The sequence below is a fragment of the Gossypium raimondii genome, chromosome 8, assembly GCF_025698545.1.
Source record: "Gossypium raimondii isolate GPD5lz chromosome 8, ASM2569854v1, whole genome shotgun sequence".
Taxonomy (NCBI): domain Eukaryota; kingdom Viridiplantae; phylum Streptophyta; class Magnoliopsida; order Malvales; family Malvaceae; genus Gossypium; species Gossypium raimondii.
In genome coordinates this window covers 51,055,024-51,076,055 of record NC_068572.1, presented here as the reverse complement: position 1 = coordinate 51,076,055, position 21,032 = coordinate 51,055,024, and the positions used below count along the sequence as shown (strand labels likewise).

The window sequence follows — 21,032 nt, the reverse complement described above, 5'->3', positions numbered from 1 at the left end:
TTAACTGATTTGACCAATTGATTTTATTAATTGTTTATTTAAAAGTGTTTGGTAAAACTTAGCTGATAGCTGAAAGTTGATATTTGTAAAATAATAAATAATGACATGATGATTTTATTGTTAAGTATTTATTTGTTTATAATGCTTTAATTTTTATTGATTGAACTTATTGAAATAAAACACTATTATCAAAGAACTAAAACATCCATTATGAAGATTAATTAGTGAATATTTTGAAAATTTAAATAAACAAATTTCTTAAGTTCTTTATTTGCAAATATTAACATTGTGGAAATTGATAAATATTAATAGTGCATCAATATAATTGTAAACTATATTCTTAGTGATAATTATGTCATGTTCTTAGTATATAAATTGGTGATAATTAGGTCACACTTTGAATAAATTTGTTAATTAACATATTTCAATTAATATAAAGTTGTATAAGAAATAATTTTACACAAATAAATTGAAAATAAATTAAACGTACATAAATATTCAAGAAATAGATATATGTGACAAATGGAGTAATTTTTGCAAGAGGAGTAATTCTTAAGCAAGTATGGTCAGATATGTCATTCTACATATCTCATTTCCAATCAGTTGTGAAAAAAGTTACCTATCCTATCATTTTTTCTTTTGGAGATTTTAGCTCAAAAAGCTGTTGCAAACTTTCCATTAACCAAACATTACAATTAGAGGATTTAACTATCCAATTTTCTATTTGTACCCAAATAAACTAAAATAGCCCAAAATTCTATTTACCAAACTCCCCTATATATATATATATATATATATATATATATATATTATTCACTTGTAGATGGGGGATTTTCAACTTCCCAAATGCCGACGGGCTAAACCCCTCAGGCAGTGGCAAAATTAATGGGGGTTGACAGGGGCCTGATCTCCTCTAAAATGAAAAAAAACTTTCGTATGGTTCCTTTAAAAATTTTAAAATATTAAATTAGTAAATGTAAAATTTCTCTTTAGCTCCCTAAAAATATAAAAATTTGATTTAATCCTTTAAAAATTATAAATATGTAATCTATTAAAATGGTGAAATTATATTTTTATCGTAAAATTATAATTTAATTTTATCCCTCTAAAATAATTTTCTGGTTTTGCCCTGCCCTAGGGGTTACGGGTTACGTTGCTAATAAATTTTTATGTAATATATGTATATGAAGGTTAAGAGGTTCATACTAAAAAACCTCGAAGGTTTTATACAACTCTGTATTTTCTTCTCTTTTATATGTATACACATATAATTGGCCATCAAAGCCACTGCCCAAGTATTGAGGAGTCTTCTCCCTATATAGCTTGCTATATAATTAGTCATTTCATTTTTCTGTTCTTGAGTTAGGGCTAGTAATTTGTTGCTTTTGAAAAGTGCTGTAGAAAAGTGATTTTGAGAAATAATTTTAAAAAGTTTGGTTTAAAATTTGAATGTTTAGCATTGCTGTCAAAAAGTGCTTTTGAGAAATAAAATATCCATTTTAGACATGTTATTATCAAGTAACAAATAGGTATTTAAATAATATTTAAATTAGTTAATATTATTATATTTTAGTAATAATATAAAAAATTATTATAACTTGTTGTTAATATTTTAATATATAAAATATAAATTGTAAATATTTTTAATTAATAAATATTAATTATTTATAAAATTTAATTAGAATATATAAACTATATTCTAAATATTTAAATATAACCATTAAATATTTGTAATTAATATTTTAAAAAATATTTTTTATTTTTAATTAATAATTTTAACACAATTGTAATTAAGCACCAAGAAAAAAAAATACTATGTTATTGGAGGGGTGAAAAAGTAATTAAGCACCAAAAGTGCTTTTGGAAGAGGAAAAACTAAAATTGTTAGCTTCTCCTTTTCAGCTCCTTTTCAGAAGTGCTTTTGAAAAGCTAGAAATTTCAGCCAAAAACAACTTGTTCTTCACAGCTTTTCTTTCAAAAGTGCTTTTAAAGTCAGAAGTGTTTTTTTTAAGCAATAAAAAACTGGCCCTTAATGATGGGTGACTGGAAAAGATAAAATCGATAAATTAGTGATTATTTTAAGCTTTTATAGTTTAATGATTATTAGTGTATTTGGCTTTTAATTGTGAATGAAGATTTGAATTAATGATAAAAGATCTTATATTTAAGTTTTAGTATTATTGTGGGTAGAGGCGGATCCTTATACGATACAGGTCTAATCTTCTTAATTTTTTAAAACTTTTATTAAATCCCTCAAAAGTTTTAAATTTTTTAATTAGACCTCAATTTTTTTTGGGAAAGTCTTGTTAAGCCCTCTAAAAGTTTTATCCAAAATTTATTTCCAAAATTTAGTGTCAAGATCCACTATTGATACGTAAATTTTATCCAAATTTAAATGTTTTTAAAATTTTTCAAGGTCTCTACCAGAGTGAACCCAGTAACTAATCTTCCGCATTCTATAGGCCCATTAAAGGCTAGATGCTAGCCACGAGTAAATCTAAATGTTTTTTAATTATAGATCCATTTAACTTTAGTAAATAAATTTATTGTCAAGATTTGATCATTAAACTATACCTATTTTCTCACATTGATATTTAAACTTAATGCATTATAATTGTAATTCTGTTTAACTTAAAAAGAACCTCAAGTCACAATTTGGTCTCTAAATTGTACTTATTTTCCCACTTTGATACATTTTTTGTCTCAGTTTACTTAAATTATTATTTTACCTAAAAAATTACCTCGGTCCAAAAGAATGTTTTATGTTTTACATTCTTATCAACAGTTTCTTTTAGAGTAAACAAGAATGAAAATGATAGTTTTAAGTACCAAAAATGACAAAAAGAAAAGTTATCGAAAAGGGAAAATGGATATATTCAATAAAAAGTTTTAAAATTGATCATATCAAAAGTTTTTAATTGGATTGGTTTGTCCGAATTAATTAAATAAGTTATTAAAAATTTATAAAAATAAAAAAAATTCAATCACTGCTAAATAAATTACCGATCAGATTTAACTCCTTTCTTTAAATCGATACTTTGATGAAATCCCAGTCATTTTACCGAATCTGATGCGATTTTTTTAGCAGTAAGAAAAAAATATCACGCAGTAAGAAAACACGAGTGGCGGCCCCACTGCTTAGTCCCTAATTTCCGGTTTAAACGCCTAAATTATTGCGAAGATTTTTAAAGAAAAATTCTCCCTCCGAACCAGCGGACAACCTCCCTCCCAACCCAAAACGACCAACGAAGCCAAAACCTTTTTTTTAAACAACTTAGATAAATAATTATATTAAAAAAAATACAAAATTGCCTGTAAATCACGAGAAGACCTGTGTATATTGTAAGCTGTTTTAGATCGGGAAGGGAGGCAATGGTGTCCAACGTTTAAACAACCTTACCTTCCTTTTTTTCATTCGTAATGAAGAAGTCTTCACACCGCACCAAATCAATGTCTTAATCTCGTAATTCCTTTCTTGCCTTTCGAATTGGTTCCTTTTTCAAATACCGAAGTTTTTTTGGCTTTTTGGATCTGGAAATTAAAGATTCGCCTCAAATTTTCGCTTTCGCTGGCTCGACATTGTACACATTTCGAATTTTAGTTACAGTAAACCGTGCGGATCTGATCTGATCCGGAAGTTCTGAATCTGCTGTTTTGGCGATCGACTCTTTGATTCGTCATTGCTGTCAATAAGTAGCACAAAGGATTTAAATTTTCCTTTATTTGTTCTCTGTGAATTCATTTAATGCTTGAAGATTGAATTAAAATTTGAGAGAGAAGTTAGCCTGTTACCTCTAAGGTTTTAAGATGGATCCTTTAGCTGCGGTCAGCGAAGAGCTAGCGGAGATCGACGGACAAGTCGCCGACATTTTTCGAGCTTTATCGTAAGAATTTAATTTCTTATTCTTCTTTGTTTATGCGATGTAGATTCCAATCAGATTGTTTGTTTCATAGCGTTAAATATTTGAATATTTTCTCAAGGATGTATATGTTATCATCATTTATGACTCTATTTGAAGTTACTTCAGCTTAGGCATTACTGATTTCATATGGATTTCGATTTTTTTTCTACATTGTTTAAATTGCTGTTGTGTTTTCATTGCAGAAATGGATTCCAGAAACTGGAGAAGATTAAGGACGTTAATAGGCAGAGTAGGCAATTGGAAGAGCTTACTGACAAGATGCGAGAGTGTAAGAGGTATTGCAGATTCATCCTTGAAATTTATCCTTTTAGTTTTCCTGAATTATTGCAAGGTGAAGAAGTAAACGATGACACCTTTCTCGTTATGCTTATGAAAGGTTAATTTTACAAGTTTGAATGAATCTTAATAATAAAGCTTTGGTTATTCACTTTATGAAGAAAAGGCATCTCAAGTAAAGCATTTCCTTTGTTGATTTCTACACTAAGGAATTAAGGTTGTAACTTGTAAGAAATAGGTGCACTATACTTTTGTTGTGTGATTATTTAAAACTGTTTTTCCATCATTTGGAATAAAGTAGTTTCTACTTATTCTTTTCAGGCTCATCAAAGAGTTTGATAGGGAAGTGAAGGAAACAGAGCGTAGAACTGATGCAAACACCCACAAAATGCTAAACGAAAAGAAGCAGTCAATGGTGCTTTATAACTAGTTTGTTTTTGCTTTTGTTTCATTTAGATACTCTAACTTATTTTCAAAGCTTCTCAACCTTATGGGATTCTCTTGCAGGTCAAGGAGTTGAATTCATATGTTGCCCTTAAGAAGCAGTAAGTTTATACCACTATTAGAAGTTTTCTTGTGGAATGAAGAGATAATTTCATGCATGTTCATGCTCTTGCTAGTTGTAAATAATTATAATGCGTATTGATTGAGTATATCCCTTTTACAGGATCACAGACCCCATCCCCCATTTCTAAATTCTCTCTTCTTTTCCTTTTAAGCTTTTCTTTTGGTCAAACTTGTGATCTGGTCCAGCAAACTGAAGTTGTTTTTGATCGAAAATTGGTGATTTGTTACGGAAATCACTATAGATACCATGCAATAATAATTTCATTGTTATCATAAGCGCTATTTTTTGTTAAACATTGTGTTCCATTTTATGATATGTAATTTGACCTGGTTTGATATTTTTGTTGTGTTACAGACATCAAAGCAATCTTGAGAACAACAAACGAGTTGATCTCTTTGATGGGCCTAGTGAAGGCTTTGGGGAAGAAAATGTCTTGCTAGCTTCATGTAAGTATATCCGCTTCTGATTTTAGCTGAAGTGGAGTTCAGGTTGAAAATTTGTATATAAATAGTTAAATAGGTGGACCTTGCCCTTTGCATATCCGTGTTCTTTCCTAGAATTGACAATATAGACAGATGCATTAACTCATTTGCACCAAATATTGTTTGTCTCTTTTATTTATCTTTTTACTTTAAAGCATGCCATTACAAGTCTCAATTTCTCGTTTACTTTAGAGTGATTATCTAACAGTATTGGCTGTAAGATGTGCCTGTAATTTTGTGGTATTGCTAGAAAATAAGTTGTCACACTTAATCTGACAAGGGATGAGAAGCTTGACAAAGAACTCTGATCACTTGATTCAACATTATTTTTCTCCTTATAAATAAAGTTGAGCTGTTTGTTATTGTACTTTTGTGTTTTGTCAAACTGGAAAGGAAAAGTGTAAACTTTTCTATATAAATATCTATTCAAGTGCTCATCAGAGCTTTATCTAGATGTAATCTAACCATGAAACTGTGTTCTACCGTTTTGCCTGAGTTAGTCAATGCACTCTTCATATTGGTTCTGACTCCATTACATTCATACTTAGGGTGATGTTGGAATGTACTGGAAATAATTTGTAGGTGTCATATTTTCTTCAATTTTAACTTCTGAGACTGCCTGCCTGTTCTGCAGCTATGACAAATCAACAGCTAATAGATAGAGGAAACCATATGATGAATGAGACTGATCAAGCCATTGACAGGGCTAAGAAGGTTTGGTGTTCAATCTTTTGCTGCATCTAGTTTTGTAACACCTCCTCCATCCATACCGAGAAAAATTGGTTGTATATTGAGATCTTTGAATCTTGAAATTTTCTTTTGATATTAAACTTCAAACCCACAAAACCCAAAAAGTCTTGGGATGAATCGTTTTGGCTTAATTCCTCTGTCATTAATTCTTCCTGATTTCTAGGGCTATTGAAAAAGAAAGAGACCAATTTTACCTGACCCTTTTTATACCAGGTCGTTCAAGATACTGTTGATGTTGGAACAGAAACTGCTGCAGCTCTCAAGGCTCAGGTGAGCATTAAGAAGTATCAACATCACAGCAACTAAGTGTTTTGCACTTTGATTGTATTAATCTTTTGAGATTCTACATTGATATTCACACTAAAATATGTTATTTCTGTCATATCTAGACTGAACAAATGAGCAGGATAGTTAATGAGCTGGATTCTATCCATTTCTCAATCAAGAAAGCATCTAAACTGGTCAAAGAAATTGGTAGGCAGGTCAATCTCCGAAACATCCACTCCCTTTCATTCATATGATCTGTCTAGTGTTATATTGTATTTACTAATTTTATTTTCTTTTTGTGCATAGGTTGCTACTGATAAGTGCATTATGGCCTTGTTGTTTCTTATTGTCATTGGTGTCATAGCCATCATAATCGTGAAGGTACCACTGTATTTCTCAACCTTGCTCCAACACTGACCACTGAATTAACATCTGACTCGATTGTGTTTAACTGACTGCCTATTAAAAGTATTTTCTCTGGATTCTAAGTGCCACAATTCCATGTTGAAAGCTGTCTATGTTAATCATTCGTTTCTTGTTAGTTGCACATGGTGTCTATACCTATGCTCAATGACCGGGTTTTCTTTTTCAGCTGGTGAATCCAAACAACAAGGACATTCGAGATATTCCAGGTTTAGCACCACCTGCAATGAACAGGCGGCTACTTTGGACTCCTAATTGAAGAATTTGAATGAACCACCTGATGATATTTCAGGACAATTTGCAGCCACCATGAATTGAAGAGTCCCTACTACTTATACCTCGGGGCCCGGTGGGCTACCCTTGTTGGAGAACTGGTATGGTCCTGCAGTTGGATTTTTATGTTAGGATAGTTCTGGTGCATCCATTAAGAGTTTTTCAGAGCTTCCCATGTGCTAACCTGCCACTAGTTATCTTTTCATTGAATAGCATTAGCATGATGAGATCTGTACGATTCCGTTTTATTGTTCCAGACTGAAGATATTTTGTCCCCATAGACGAAAGGGAATATCATGTACTTTGAGAGTGTATTGGTTCCTATCATACTTTGTATAATATAACACCTGCATGATTCTTTTTTTTTTCTTTCTCAATTGTTCCGATACTAGGACGGACTTGTGAGGTGAGTCTTGGATACGGTATATTCAAAACAGGTATGCTCAAATTTTTAACTTTTTCTTTTATATATTTTAAGGTTTATATTCCCGTAGCCATATAAATATTTGAATAGATGTATGGGGTTCTTCAAATTTTAATTAGTCCAAGTCACAGGTTTTGAGCCTTTGGTAATATCATGTCTTGTCAAACGATGTTAGTGCAATTAGGAGTCCGAGATAGCTGACTCACATTGAGGTCTTCAAATTGGAGTTAGTTATGGATGGAAAACCTGAATCGTCTATGGATTTTGAATCGAGTGGTTACATATGGAGTGGAATTTTTTTTTGAAAAGTGGATGTGGAGTGGAACGTGATTGATTTTTTTTTTTTAAAACAGTGAGTATGGAGCAACTATGGTAATTACTTGCCTCGCCTCGTCTTGCATTGCTCTGTTATATAATATTATCATATTATTCTTATATATATAACAATTAAAAACGTAAAAATGTAATAATGTATTATAGAAAAAAATTTATATATTTTATGTTCAAATATTTTTCTGAAGAATTATGTTGAAATATTTATTTGACTTTAAAATATTGAAAATATTTAAAATAATTAACAAAAATTAAATTGAAAGGGAGCAAGGTAAAGTAGGGATAGATGCATCTAACATCCATAGAGATGGTAATAAATTTGAAGATTATACATCCGCGGTGAAGTGAGGCGGGTGGTGAAGCAAAACGTATGTGTTAGATTTAGTAACATCTATCCCTCCTTGTTCTGCTCCATTGTCAATTATAAATAAAAAAGCATTAAAATTGAAAATTTGTAATTATGGTCTTTAAATTTGATTTTTTTTCTCTTAAAAGTGTAACATTGGTGCGTGAATAGGAAGTGTTTTATTATAAATTTCGCATGAATTTAATTATGAATTTCATCTTTGTTTCATAAGAGCACTATTTTAATTTATTAAATTTTGTATTTTTATATTTTATAAAAGATTATTATTTGATATACAAATGATAAAAAATTAAATTCTACAAACAAAATTAATGATATAATGGTTAGATTTGATTAATTTATTGCATATAAATTGATTGGATTAGTATTTTTCTAGTTAGAGACTTAAGGAGATGATTTAATAGTGTTAATTAATTGAAGTGATTTCTTGTAAAGTATGAGAATTGAAATTCATAATTAAATCTTTAAAATGCTTTCTAGTTATCGTCATGGGATAATATTTCTTATTGTTTGTTTTGAAAATAATAATATTATATTGTTAGCAACGTGTCAAATCAATTATGAAATCTCTTAAAAAAGAATTAAACAACAGAAAAGTCGTACAAAATTCCAAAATCGATCAAAGAAATTAAACATTTTAAATATTTGCATATTTGATTTTGTGGAGCCATCCAATTTTAGAAAAAAATAATTAAACATCAATCTGATAAATTTAAACATATTTAAAATAAAATAAAAGATTAAATTAAATATAAATTTTAACATTTTATCAAATACATAATTCAAATTAAATCAACCCTACAAAGTTTATAATCACTAATGGTTTCATATTATGATTTTGTGTTATTTGGTTGAATTTGACTTTTACTTCAGCTGATTCCAACAAAAGTGGGAAAAAGGTTACATTTATTAAGAATTCAAGAGGTAGGTAGCAAACTTTAACTTGTGGGGAGTTGGATAATTAGGTAAAATTATGTTATTAGACCTTGTACTTTCTGTAAATTATAGACTTAGTACATTTATTTTAATTTGATTAATTTTTGTTCTTATACTTTTCAAATTTTGAAATTTTAGTTCTGATCCAATTATCACAGTTAAATCTATTTGGTTAAATTATGTCATTAGTCCTATATTATGCATAAAGTTACAGATTTAATCTATGTTTACCAATTAGATCATTTTTAATGGTAGGCCTCTTATTGATATTTTTAGGGCCTTAGGCGAAACAATAAATTAGGCCCTTTTTTTGGGGCCTTAAGAGATGAAACATTTATGGTGAAGAAAATGAACGTCATAGGCATTTAATTAATTTATTTTAGCTTAGATTTTTTCCCCACATTAAAAACTAAAAACTAAAATAAAATTTGGGCCCCATCCAGCCTTGGGCCTTGGACGGCTACCCTCTCAAACAACCCCCAAGGTCGGGCCTACTTAGTGGCTATATTTTTTTAATTTCAAAATTTTAGTCTTAATGAAAACATTAGTCCTTAAATCTATTAAATAACATTTTGTGAGTAATATGTTAAAATAACAAACATAAATAGCATTACACATGTGATAATATATTTAACACATCAAATGTAAAAAATAATAGAATTTAATTTAATAAATTTAATAATTATCATTTGGTTAGGACTAAAATTTTCAAATTCTAAAAGTATAAGGACTGAAAATAACCAAATTAAAATATATGTACTAAATCTACAACTTACACAAGGTACAATATCTAATATTAGAATTTGACTAGGATAATTAAGGTTATTTGACAAATTTAAATATTTCAGGAGAGAAAAATCTTGGTATAAGGGTTAATATATTATCGATATCTAAGTTTGGCTTTAATATTTAATTTGGTATCTAGATTAAACAATTCAATGAATATTTGACACATGTACTGTAGTAAAAAAAGCAAGTACTTAATTGAGACAAAAATAAAAATAAAGCTCAAGTACCAAATTGAATATTAAAGTCAAACTCGGTACTTGAATGAGACAAAAAACTCAAGTATTAAATTTAAAAAACTCAACTACCAAAACATTAAGGCCAAATTTAGGTACCAAATAGTATATTAACCCTTAGTATAATGATGTGAAATATAATATATTGTTTTTATCAAAATAATATTAAGGTAAACTTGTTTAAGAGTTGAGTTATCTATTCAAATTCAAAGATCTGTTCGAAATTTAAAAGATATAAACAAAAGTATCAAATCTGAAAAATAGGCTTGGACAACAAATTTGGGCCTGTTTAATTTGAAGCCCGAGTTTGGCCTGCTTGAACTATTTTTAAGTTTATAATATATTATTTTTTATTTATTTGATTTATTATGCAATTTATATCATACGAAAAATTAAATATACTATACCATGATGTTTAAAAATTTAGTAAAAAATATAATGACAGTAAAAGATATTTAATTATTAATTATTAAATAAAAACAATTATATTTTAAAAATAATAAATCTAACTACTACTCCAATAAATAATTAAATCTCAACTTCAAAACAATGTGATAAATATTCCATATTATTTTTTTAGGAATAAATATTCCATATTAATTCTTACACTTATTTGAGGTTATTAAATTAATGCGAGTTAAAGAGGTGTTATTAAGTCATTTTCCCAACAAATATATAATTATTTATTTGAATAGCGGAAACATGAGCTCCTTTTTCTTTTCTTTTCTTTGGGGATTTTTAAGTGAATAATTTTTGATCATATCTTTTTTTTAACACAATTGGTAGAACTATTTATAGCCCCTCCCAAACTCGCAAGATAATGCGCATCAGCGCACTTGAATCCATAATAATAATTCCCATGTCAATCGAACTAATACTCAATCGACTTTTTAAGTGAATTTTGTTTTCCCTTGAAAATTTTCATTTAGGCCCTTAAATTTTTTTAATTAGTAAAGGTAAAAATTTTAAAAATGAAAAAATGAAAAAAAAATTAATTTGCCTACCTATTAGTTGGCTAAATGTTTCCAAGTTTGGAAGTTTTTCTTCAATGTTTTTCTATGATGGACGTAATGGCAAATTCAGCAACCGTGGCCACCCCTAAAATAAAAATATTTTTATTTAGGCCCTTTTAAGTTTATAAAATTTTAAATTAGTAATGATAAAATTACCGTTTGTTCCCTAAACTGATAAAAATTTAATTTAATTATTTAAAAACATAAAGACATAGGCTATTAAAATGATAAAAGCGTATTTCTTGTCGTAAAATTATACAATTTAATTTCGACCCCAAAATTTTTGACTTAGCCCTATATGGACAGTTGAAATAAGGAAAATGATAATGAATTTCCACTTAGTTTAGCTTTTATACTTTATTTAACTGTTAATTAACCTAGTTTAGTTAATTAATTATGGATTAACTAGTAAAACTAATACTTAATCACAACTAGTGGGATATGCCATTATTTTCCACTAATTCTTATTTAGAAATAGTCTAATAACCATTTTGTCCCTTTGGTTAATTGCTAATCAAGTTCTCAAGCCTTTTATCAATTAATTGTAACACCCCTATACCGGTCGATTCGATCCTCAGAACCTGATATAGGAATATTACATTTAGTGTCAAAGCAGTCTTGACTAATCACTAGGTAGTTTGAACATTAAACGATGAAATTTTCATTTAATCAACCAAATAATATTATTTTAGAAGTTTAGGGATATTACTGGTTAACTGAGTATGTTCAAAAATGAATTAAATACGACTTTTTTTTATCAATATAGGAGTAAAGTATTGATACTAAAACATGAGGTATCAATACCTTGTTGTAACACCCCTAACCTGTATCCTTCTCCAAAATAGGGTTATAGAGCATTACCGGAGTTTACAAATTAATTTTCAGACATTTCATTTCATCAAGCATTCATATTTATAACCAATCAAAATCAAAACATTTATGAGCTATCATTAACCAATTTAACTTATACAAGTCATTATAACCAGAATCAAATCATCCAAAATTACCAATAGAACCAATGGATAATGTGATATATCTCCAACAAGCTTCCAATCCAATCGAGCTTCCGATAATCATTTCAAAACATATAATAATTATACCTATTACAAATAATAATTCAATTCCAATAATAAAACACACATATATATAATATTCATTACCAAATAGCATTCACTTCTATTAAAATTATACAAAATATAGTTCATACGAACTTACGGGCTAAATTACGAAATAGAAAAATTGAGGACATTTTGGAAAATTTTATTTTCTCAATTTCCACCCAATCTTGATCTAAATTAATATTTCATTCAATTTAATAATTTAAATAATAAAACAATTCATTTCATGCAATTTGGTCACTTTTTGACATTTTACAAATTTACCCTTAAAGTTTCACATTTGTTCAATTTAGTCCCTGAAACTAAAACAGGTAAATTGGTCATTTTTAATGAAAACTCATGCTAGTTGAATAATCATATATTTTCCTCCTCCTCTTCTCCATTCCACATCCTTAATGTATATAACATGCTTATATGTAACATTATCTATAATTTCACCATTTATTTATATATTCATTCAAAGCTGTCCACTTGAGTAATAATCACTAAATTATTCATATCTTGAGCTACGGAACTCCAAATTAAGATCCGATAATTTTTCCCAAAACTAGACTCACATGTCTTATTATCATAAAATTTTTAGAATTTTTAGTTTATCCAATAAATACAGTTTATTCTTTAAAGTCATCCCTGTTCTGCTGTCTGACAGTTTCGACCCTTCTTCACTAAAAATTAATTATCTCATCATACAGGATTTAGATGATGTTCTCGTTTGTTTCTATTAAAAATAGACTCATTAAGGATTTTAATCATGTAAATTTTAACCCATAATTATTTTTCTGAAATTTTTGATGATTTTCCAAAGTCAGAACAGGGGAACCCGAATTCATTCTGACATTGTCTCACAAAATTCATTATATCTCATGATTTACAATTCCATTACTTACACCGTTTCTTCTATGAGAAACTAGACTCAATAAGCTTTAATTCAATATTTTTATCATCTTATAATTAGATTTCAATGATTTATGGTGAGTTTTCAAAGTTAACCTAGTGTTGCTGTCTAAAACTGTTTCAGTGCAAAATGTTGATTACTAAATTTATAACACCCTTATTCCCTTTCTCTATAGTATTTCCCATCACTTTCTCTTATTTTTCTTCACTAACATATCAAGAACATAGAACCTTATATAATAAAATCCTACATTAACATCAATTTCATACTTTTTCAATAATATCAAACTCAAAAATATATTGAAATCTTGATGTTCTTACCTTGCTCTATTGATTTCAATCTTTAGCTTGATTTTCTCTCTCCTCCAGCCTCTATTTCTTGAATCTAACTTGATATTCTACCTCCCCATAGTCTCCTTATCAATTTTCTCTCTTGGTGGTTATGGAAACTTCTTTGAATTCTAAGTGAAAATGGTGGATTTTTGGTAAAAAGGACCAAATTGTAAAGAAAAGAAAACTTTCTTTCTATCTTCTTCTCACGTTGAGAATTCTTTTCATCTTTCCTCCCTTTTATTTTAATCATTTAATAATAAAATAATACTAAAAATCTTAATAAAATATTAATTAAATAACATTTATCTAATTAATTAATTAAAAATATCACCAACATATCATTACCTTCTAGAATTCTCTCTCTCTAATTGACCATTTTGCCCTTTATAATCTTTTAAAATTCCCTCCTTGAGCCATCATTTTATTTGGTAAAATTGTAATTTAGTCCCTCAAAATTTTTCACCTTTTTTCAATTTGGTCCTAATCCATCCATTTTACTTAGTTTCTAGATCATTCCACTCTTAAAATATTTACACCATTGGTCCTTTAACTTTTTCATATTTACACTTTAACCCCTCAAATTTTGAGTATTTACTTTTGGGCAACAAAACTTTTATCACTTTTGCGATTTAATCCTTTCTTGAACTAATATGTCATAATACACTTCCCAATGTTGACATAGCTCCAAAATTTCCCCCTTTTTTTTCACTTTATTTCCTTATTTATTATATCAAAGATAATATCTTACTGTAAAATTTTTTGGGGTATTACACTTGTCTTCACTATCGATATAAAAAATGTTATCAATACCAAAAATGCATTCTGACTTTCTATTTACTTCGGTGTAAATATAGGTATCAATACCTGATCCACTGGTATCGATACTTTGAACAATTTTTGCTTAAAAGCATTTGGAAAATTTGCTTAAAACCTCTTGCATTGATTCAAAACCAGTTCAGTTCACCTCAAACTCATTAAAATTCATCACTTAAGTATACCAATTAACTTGAATATAAGTCTTTATCTAGCTTAGCTTGAGCATGCTTTAATTTCTAATAAGTTCATAGAACCAACAGAGTTTGTAAAATCTTACATTCTAGTTCTTCCAACACTTAAAACTTTATTCATAGCTTATTAAGCCTATGTACGTGCCACATCTAAACCAAAATAATTGTATCTTACTCTTTTACGAGCTTGGTGGATGTGATGAGATGTACTGAGGTCGATTTTCCAATCCAATGCTTGCTATCTATCTTATACCTACGTGTGAGAAAACAACGTGTTAAGTTTGTGAAGACTTAGTATGTACCCATAATATTCAAAATCTATTAAATTCTTTAATTCCTAATATTTAATTTCTTTGTTAATTTATCATATTACATCTCAATTTCTTATTATCATACTCATTTGCCACTTTTACTTATTTCACAATTTAGCCTTTAAGTTCTCAATTCAATTCATAGAACTTACTACTCTTTTTAATACATGTAATTTTCATAATTTCATCACTAATCTTTATCATTTCATTCACAAATTATCTTTACACATTTAACTTACTAGTCCTTTTCTTTCTTATACTCCCTCAAATACATTCAATTTACTTATGTCTTCACTTTTATGATTAAATATTTTAATCAATAGTCAGAGATAAACTTTTACCTATAGCGAAAATCGTTTACCTTTTTAATAGAGGCCCAATAGACTAAATAGAACACTTAGGATATATGTAATTGATATAGAGGTGCACTAATAAAACAATATGCACCGAAGTGCAAATCACTAAGGATCGAAGTCCAAAATAGTAGGCATCGAAGTGCAGAACGATAAGCACCAAAGTACGAAACAGTAAGTGCTAAAGCGCAAGATGATAAGCGCGCTAAAATTTCTTTAATGGCATGCCATCTATATCCCAATAGTTCTAATCTCGTCTACTTTGGCAAATTATATCATTCACACATATTACTTTTACACTTTTCATAATTTATTCCTCGTAACACTATTTAGTATAATTATATCTTCCACTCTTAATAACACATTTAACTTGTCTCCATACTTAATAATCTTTCATAACTCACTAATAATTCTTATTATACATTTCACTTAACACTTTTACATACTTTACAATTTAGTCCTTATCACAATATTTTATGTAAAAATATCTTTTCCTTTCAATAATGCATATAACATATCTCAACACTTATTAATATTTTCATAATTTATCACAATATCTATTTTCACATATTGAGTGTTATGCACTTCACATTTACTATTTCTAACATAAATTTCCCAAATTTACGATATAGCCTCAATTTTCACAACTTATAAAATAATTGTAGTTTGGACTACAATATTCATATATTCATATATTTTCAATATTTTCTTGTAAACTTTTTAACTTTCCAATTTAATCACTTTTTGACGTCAAAGTCCTCTATTCACTATTAAATAAATTTTCTTTCTCATCTCACTTAATTCACATAATTAATCCCACTATCTTGTTTAAACATCAAAATTCTATGTATTTTACTTGTATTATTTCCCCACATATTTTTCTCAAGTCTTTCAATTTAGTCCATAGTTACATAAAATTTTATATTTTCCATAATTTCACTTATTCAATACTTTTGTATTTTCACTATCACCTAACTCAACTATTATGCTTTTATAATAATTTCCTACTTCACATACTAAATTATTCCACTCTATATTTTACTTAATTACCTCCTAGTTTACAAATTTCACATTTTAATTCTTAAATAACAAGGAAGTTCATGGGTACTTACCTATTTTCTATCAAAATCTCTTGTTTTCTCTTCTCCTACCACTTGATTCACTTTCTCAACTTCTCTCTTCATCAACATGTTAAAAACACAATATTTCCTCATGAGGAATCTTTACTTTAACAACATATTTATGCTTTTCCTATCACTACTAAACTTGAAAATAACATAAAACCTTAACATTCATACCTTATTCTCTTGAAACCAAACTTTAACTTGACTTTCTCTCTCCTCCAACTTCTATTTTCTTAAATCTAACTTAATATTCTATCTCCCCATAGCCTCCTTATCAATTTTCTCTCTTGGTGGCTATGGAATTTTTTTTGATTTCTAAGTGAAAATGGTGGATTTTTGGTGAAAGGACCAAATTGTAAAGAAAAAAAATTTCTTTCTTTTTCTTCTCACGTTGGAGGCATGAAAAGATGAAAAGTTCTCTTCATCTTTCCTCCCTTTTATATTAATCATTTAATAATAAAATAATACTAAAAATCTTAATAAAATATTAATTAAATAACTTTTTATCTAATTAATTAATTAAAATATCACCAACATCATCATTACTCTTCAAAATTATCTTTCTTGCCAATGACCATTCTTCCCCTTATGGTCCTTCAAAATTCCTCCATTGAATCATCACCTATTTTAGTAAAATTATGATTTAACCCCTCAAACTTTTTCCACTTACTTAATTTGGTTCTAATTCATCCATTTTCTTTAGTTTCTAGATCCTTCTACCCTTAAAATATTTACACTATTAAGCCTTCAAATTTTCCATATTTATACTTTAAAACCCTTAAATTCTGAGTATTTATTCTTGAGTCACAAAAATTTTCTCACATTTACAATTTAGTCTTTACTTGAATAAATACATCATAATATACTTCTTAATCAAATTTTTAATTGATATAACTCAACTTCTCCCCATTTTTATAACTTTTATTTCCTTATTTTCCCTTTATTTGACTTTATTGAGGGAAAGATCTCGATTTTCACTACTTTCATAATTGTAGCGACTTTTGGTGTAACACCCTAAACCCGACCTGGACGTTATGGCTAGATCTGGAGATGTTATGCAAAACAGTTGTAAATTTGGCTTTCGTTTATTGAAAAAAAACATCGTGAACTTTTGTTACTTAAAAGCCTGGTTTTTTTGAAAACATGTTTAACATAATTATTTAATTAAAAACGTTGTTTGTTTACATTTTCTAAATAAATCAAATACTTTGTAACAAAGATTCTTAGATCATTATATTTTGGAAAACCAAGTTTGTTTTCTCGAAAATAGTTGGTTGTAGAAAAATAATCATTTTCGGTAAATCATTTTATCAATTGTCATGCAAAAATCTAGAATAAAATCCAAAACCGAGACAATCCAAAAATGTCCTAACAGTCTAAGTTTTACAAAACACTTAATCCGATTTAAAATAGTTAAAGAATCAAAATACTAGTAAAATCGAGAGTGAGTCTTGAAACTCAGTGTATAACGATAAACTTAACACAGTAAAATACATATCAGACAGATATGTCAAAAATAGATTTATAGCAGAGCAGAGTAGATACAACACATAATCCTACCCCCCGCTGCTACACACCAAACTCCGTCCATTCCAACTACAACATCTCAGAATCTGGGATTAAAATTTTTGAGGTTTGTGGTTAGGGTCAGTGAGTGGGTTGAACGTTTGGGTTCAGTTTTGCGTTTTAATGTTAGAATGAGCCTACTGGTTTAGTGGTTGTGAGTGTGTTGACTTATCTCTGGGTCTCGTGTTCAAATCACTGTGAGTGTTTTTGATGTTTATGTTTTTGATGTTATTTTAAAAGGGGAATTTATTTTTTAAAATAAAAAAAAAAGTTTCACGTTCTTCTTCATTTTTCTTTTTTCTTCCCCATTGTTCCTCTTTTTCTATTCTTTCCAAATTTTAATTTCGTCTGTTTCTTGCTTCTTCTGTTTTACGCACTTGTTATCTATTTTTCATCAAAAGTGATTGCTTTTGTGTGTGTAACAACCCGGTTTTGACCCTAATCTGAATAGTGGTTTCGAGACCACAAATCCGAATTAGAAAAATATTTTTATATATTTTGTCTATGTTTATTATGTGTGAATTTACTAGTGTGAAAATTTCGTGCTTTAATTTCGCCGTTTGAGTGTCTGATTAAATAAAAGGATTAAATTGCGTAAAATAAAAATGTAGTGGTTAAATATGAAAGTGCCTAATTGTTGTTGTCTTTATAATTTAGAGGTTTTATTATGCAATTAGCCCACTATGTAAGTTAGTGGATGGCAAAGGACTAATGTAACCTTATTATATATGTTTTATATATATATTAGTAAAGGTTAATATAGTAAATTAACAATAAGGTTAATATATGTATAATATAACAAATTAAAATGCCATGTTCTTCATCTTTTGGCGAATTGGAGAGAAAATAAAAGGGTTTAAAGCTTATTTCATTCGGCACTTTCAAGCTTTGATTAAGGTATGGATTTTGTTCGGTTTTTGATGATTTTTATGTTTTAGAGATCGTTGCTTTGTGTTCTTCAAAACCCATGTTTTAATTTTGTGAATTGTTGATGATTTTGAAATGTGCCATTGATGAATGCTTAGACTTTGTGATAGTTGATGATGAAAAATGAAAGATATGTGATAGATTAATATGTTTTGTATTGGAATTTTTAGTGAAATTGAGTAAATAGGGCTAAATTGTGAAATTAAATTTTTGGGGGACTAAAATGAGAAATAAATGGAATGTGTGGACTTGTATGAGAACCATGAATATTCGACTCTTGTGTGGTATGGGCAAATTTTGTATAAATTGTGTTTTATGCAATAGGGAGTAAATTGCAAAAAGTGAAAATATTAGGGGCAAAATAGTAATTTTCCAAATTATGTGTTTTTGGATTAAATTGAATGTGTTAATAAATAAATTATCTTATTTTGAATATATTTAGATCGAGAACCAAAGAAATTAGAGTTAGATCGGGGAAAAGCCAAATTAGTCGAATAATCGTCCGACTTCGATTTTCCATCGTCCGAGGTAAGTCTATTAGCTATTTAATTTTTATTAAATTAGTTTATATGTATGAATATCAAATGTATTTATGTTGAGTTAAAATTTAAATGTATATAAATCGAATGGAAAGTATGAAAATTATGTATATATATATGTGTTAAGTTCAAATGAGTATGAATAAACAAATATATATACATCAATGCCCTTGTAAATAATTTAGATATGGAACTAAATATATAGGTATGTGATGTATTGAACATAGGTATGTATATATGTGAATAAAGTTTGAATTTAGTTAATGTTGTTTGTTATATATGTTTACATGATGTTCGAATAGATATATAAAGATATATATATGTATGTGTATCAAATATTGGTATAAGTTGGATTGAATAAGCATGTATATATATGAATAAATACTTATATATATTGAGTATAAGTAAGAAATTATATGTATATATATGTGTTAATTTTCGAATATGTATATGTATAAATAAGTATAATCTTTGAGTTTGATTAAGGGTATATATTGTATATACTTTAATAATTTTGAATGAATGTCTCTGTAGGAATTGAAGAATATACATGTATATTTTGAATAAGTTCGAACATATTTCAAGGTTTAAATGTTAAGTATATTTATATATATGGAAATATCGAATAGGTAATAATATACATATATAGTTATTTCAGTATAAGTGTAAGTATATGAGTTAAAATATAATGTATGAATTGTATATATATATATGTATTAGTTAATGTATATTTGAGTTTTATAAGTTAAAATAAATTGCATAGATTCTATTTATATATATATATTTAGCGAATATATATATATATATATATATATATATATATGCTGAATTTTATAAGTTGGATGAAATTTAATAGATTACATGTATGTTAGCGAATGTATGTATTGAACTCGATAAGTTGAAATTAATCACATGAATTATATGTATGTAGTTAATGTTTGCTTTGAGTTTTATAAGTTGAAGCTTATAATATAGAAGAAAATATGTATAATATTGAATGCGGTATTGAGTTCTATGAACCGAATTTAATGATATGAACTATAGAGATGTTATTCAAATGTATGTTTGCTACGAAGATTGGAATAATAATTGATTCTTCTTTGAGATACAATTATTGAAAAGATTTATATGAGATATAAAGAATATCTAGATTTTCTTATAAAGAATTTTGTGAAAGACCAATTTCATACTCGTGGTATTCAGGCTCGATGCTTAGCGGATGTAGTGCCAGTGAATTAATTCAGACTTTAAGTCTAGCAGGCTACGTGCCGGTGATCTGAATCAGGTTATAAACCTAGCAGGCTACGTGCCGGTGATCTGAATCAGGTTATAAACCTAGCAGGCTACGTGCCGGTGATCTGAATCAGGCTATAAGCCTAGCAGGCTAAGTGCCGGTGAATATGTTAAATTAAGTGATTATATGCATGTGATATATATATATATATATAAATGATTTTGGGTTATATATATAATAAATAAATATATGAATACTTATTTATATGTATTCGATGAGCTTATAAATGTTTGGATCTATGTGTTTAGTGAGTAAGTACATATATTGGTTGCTATGAAATTGTTGAATATACATGTATGAAATTGGCACATGTGGATTAGAAGTATAAATGTGCATTTGATTCATGTAGTTGATAAGTAAAAATATAAGCTTTTGACATATGTATTTGGAAGATCATAGATATGCATTCATGAAATGAAAATGATAAGTATATTTGGAATTTGTATAGGCAATTAATGATTGTGTACGTAACTTGATTATAAGCATATAATGATTTTTCATATGTTCAT

General features: G+C 28.2%; 1 protein-coding gene across 1 annotated transcript; it reads left to right on the top strand.

Annotated features, from left to right (window-relative positions):
- The first annotated feature begins 3,204 nt into the window (after nt 1-3,204).
- LOC105791988 (novel plant SNARE 11) lies at nt 3,205-7,326 on the top strand. The gene is made up of 10 exons (XM_012620332.2): nt 3,205-3,884; nt 4,106-4,198; nt 4,521-4,614; nt 4,707-4,744; nt 5,122-5,213; nt 5,884-5,963; nt 6,213-6,269; nt 6,389-6,481; nt 6,573-6,647; nt 6,859-7,326. Exons 1-10 carry the CDS (start codon nt 3,808-3,810, stop codon nt 6,946-6,948), a joined length of 789 nt encoding a protein of 262 aa, XP_012475786.1. The 5' UTR covers nt 3,205-3,807; the 3' UTR covers nt 6,949-7,326.
- The last annotated feature ends 13,706 nt before the right edge of the window (nt 7,327-21,032 follow it).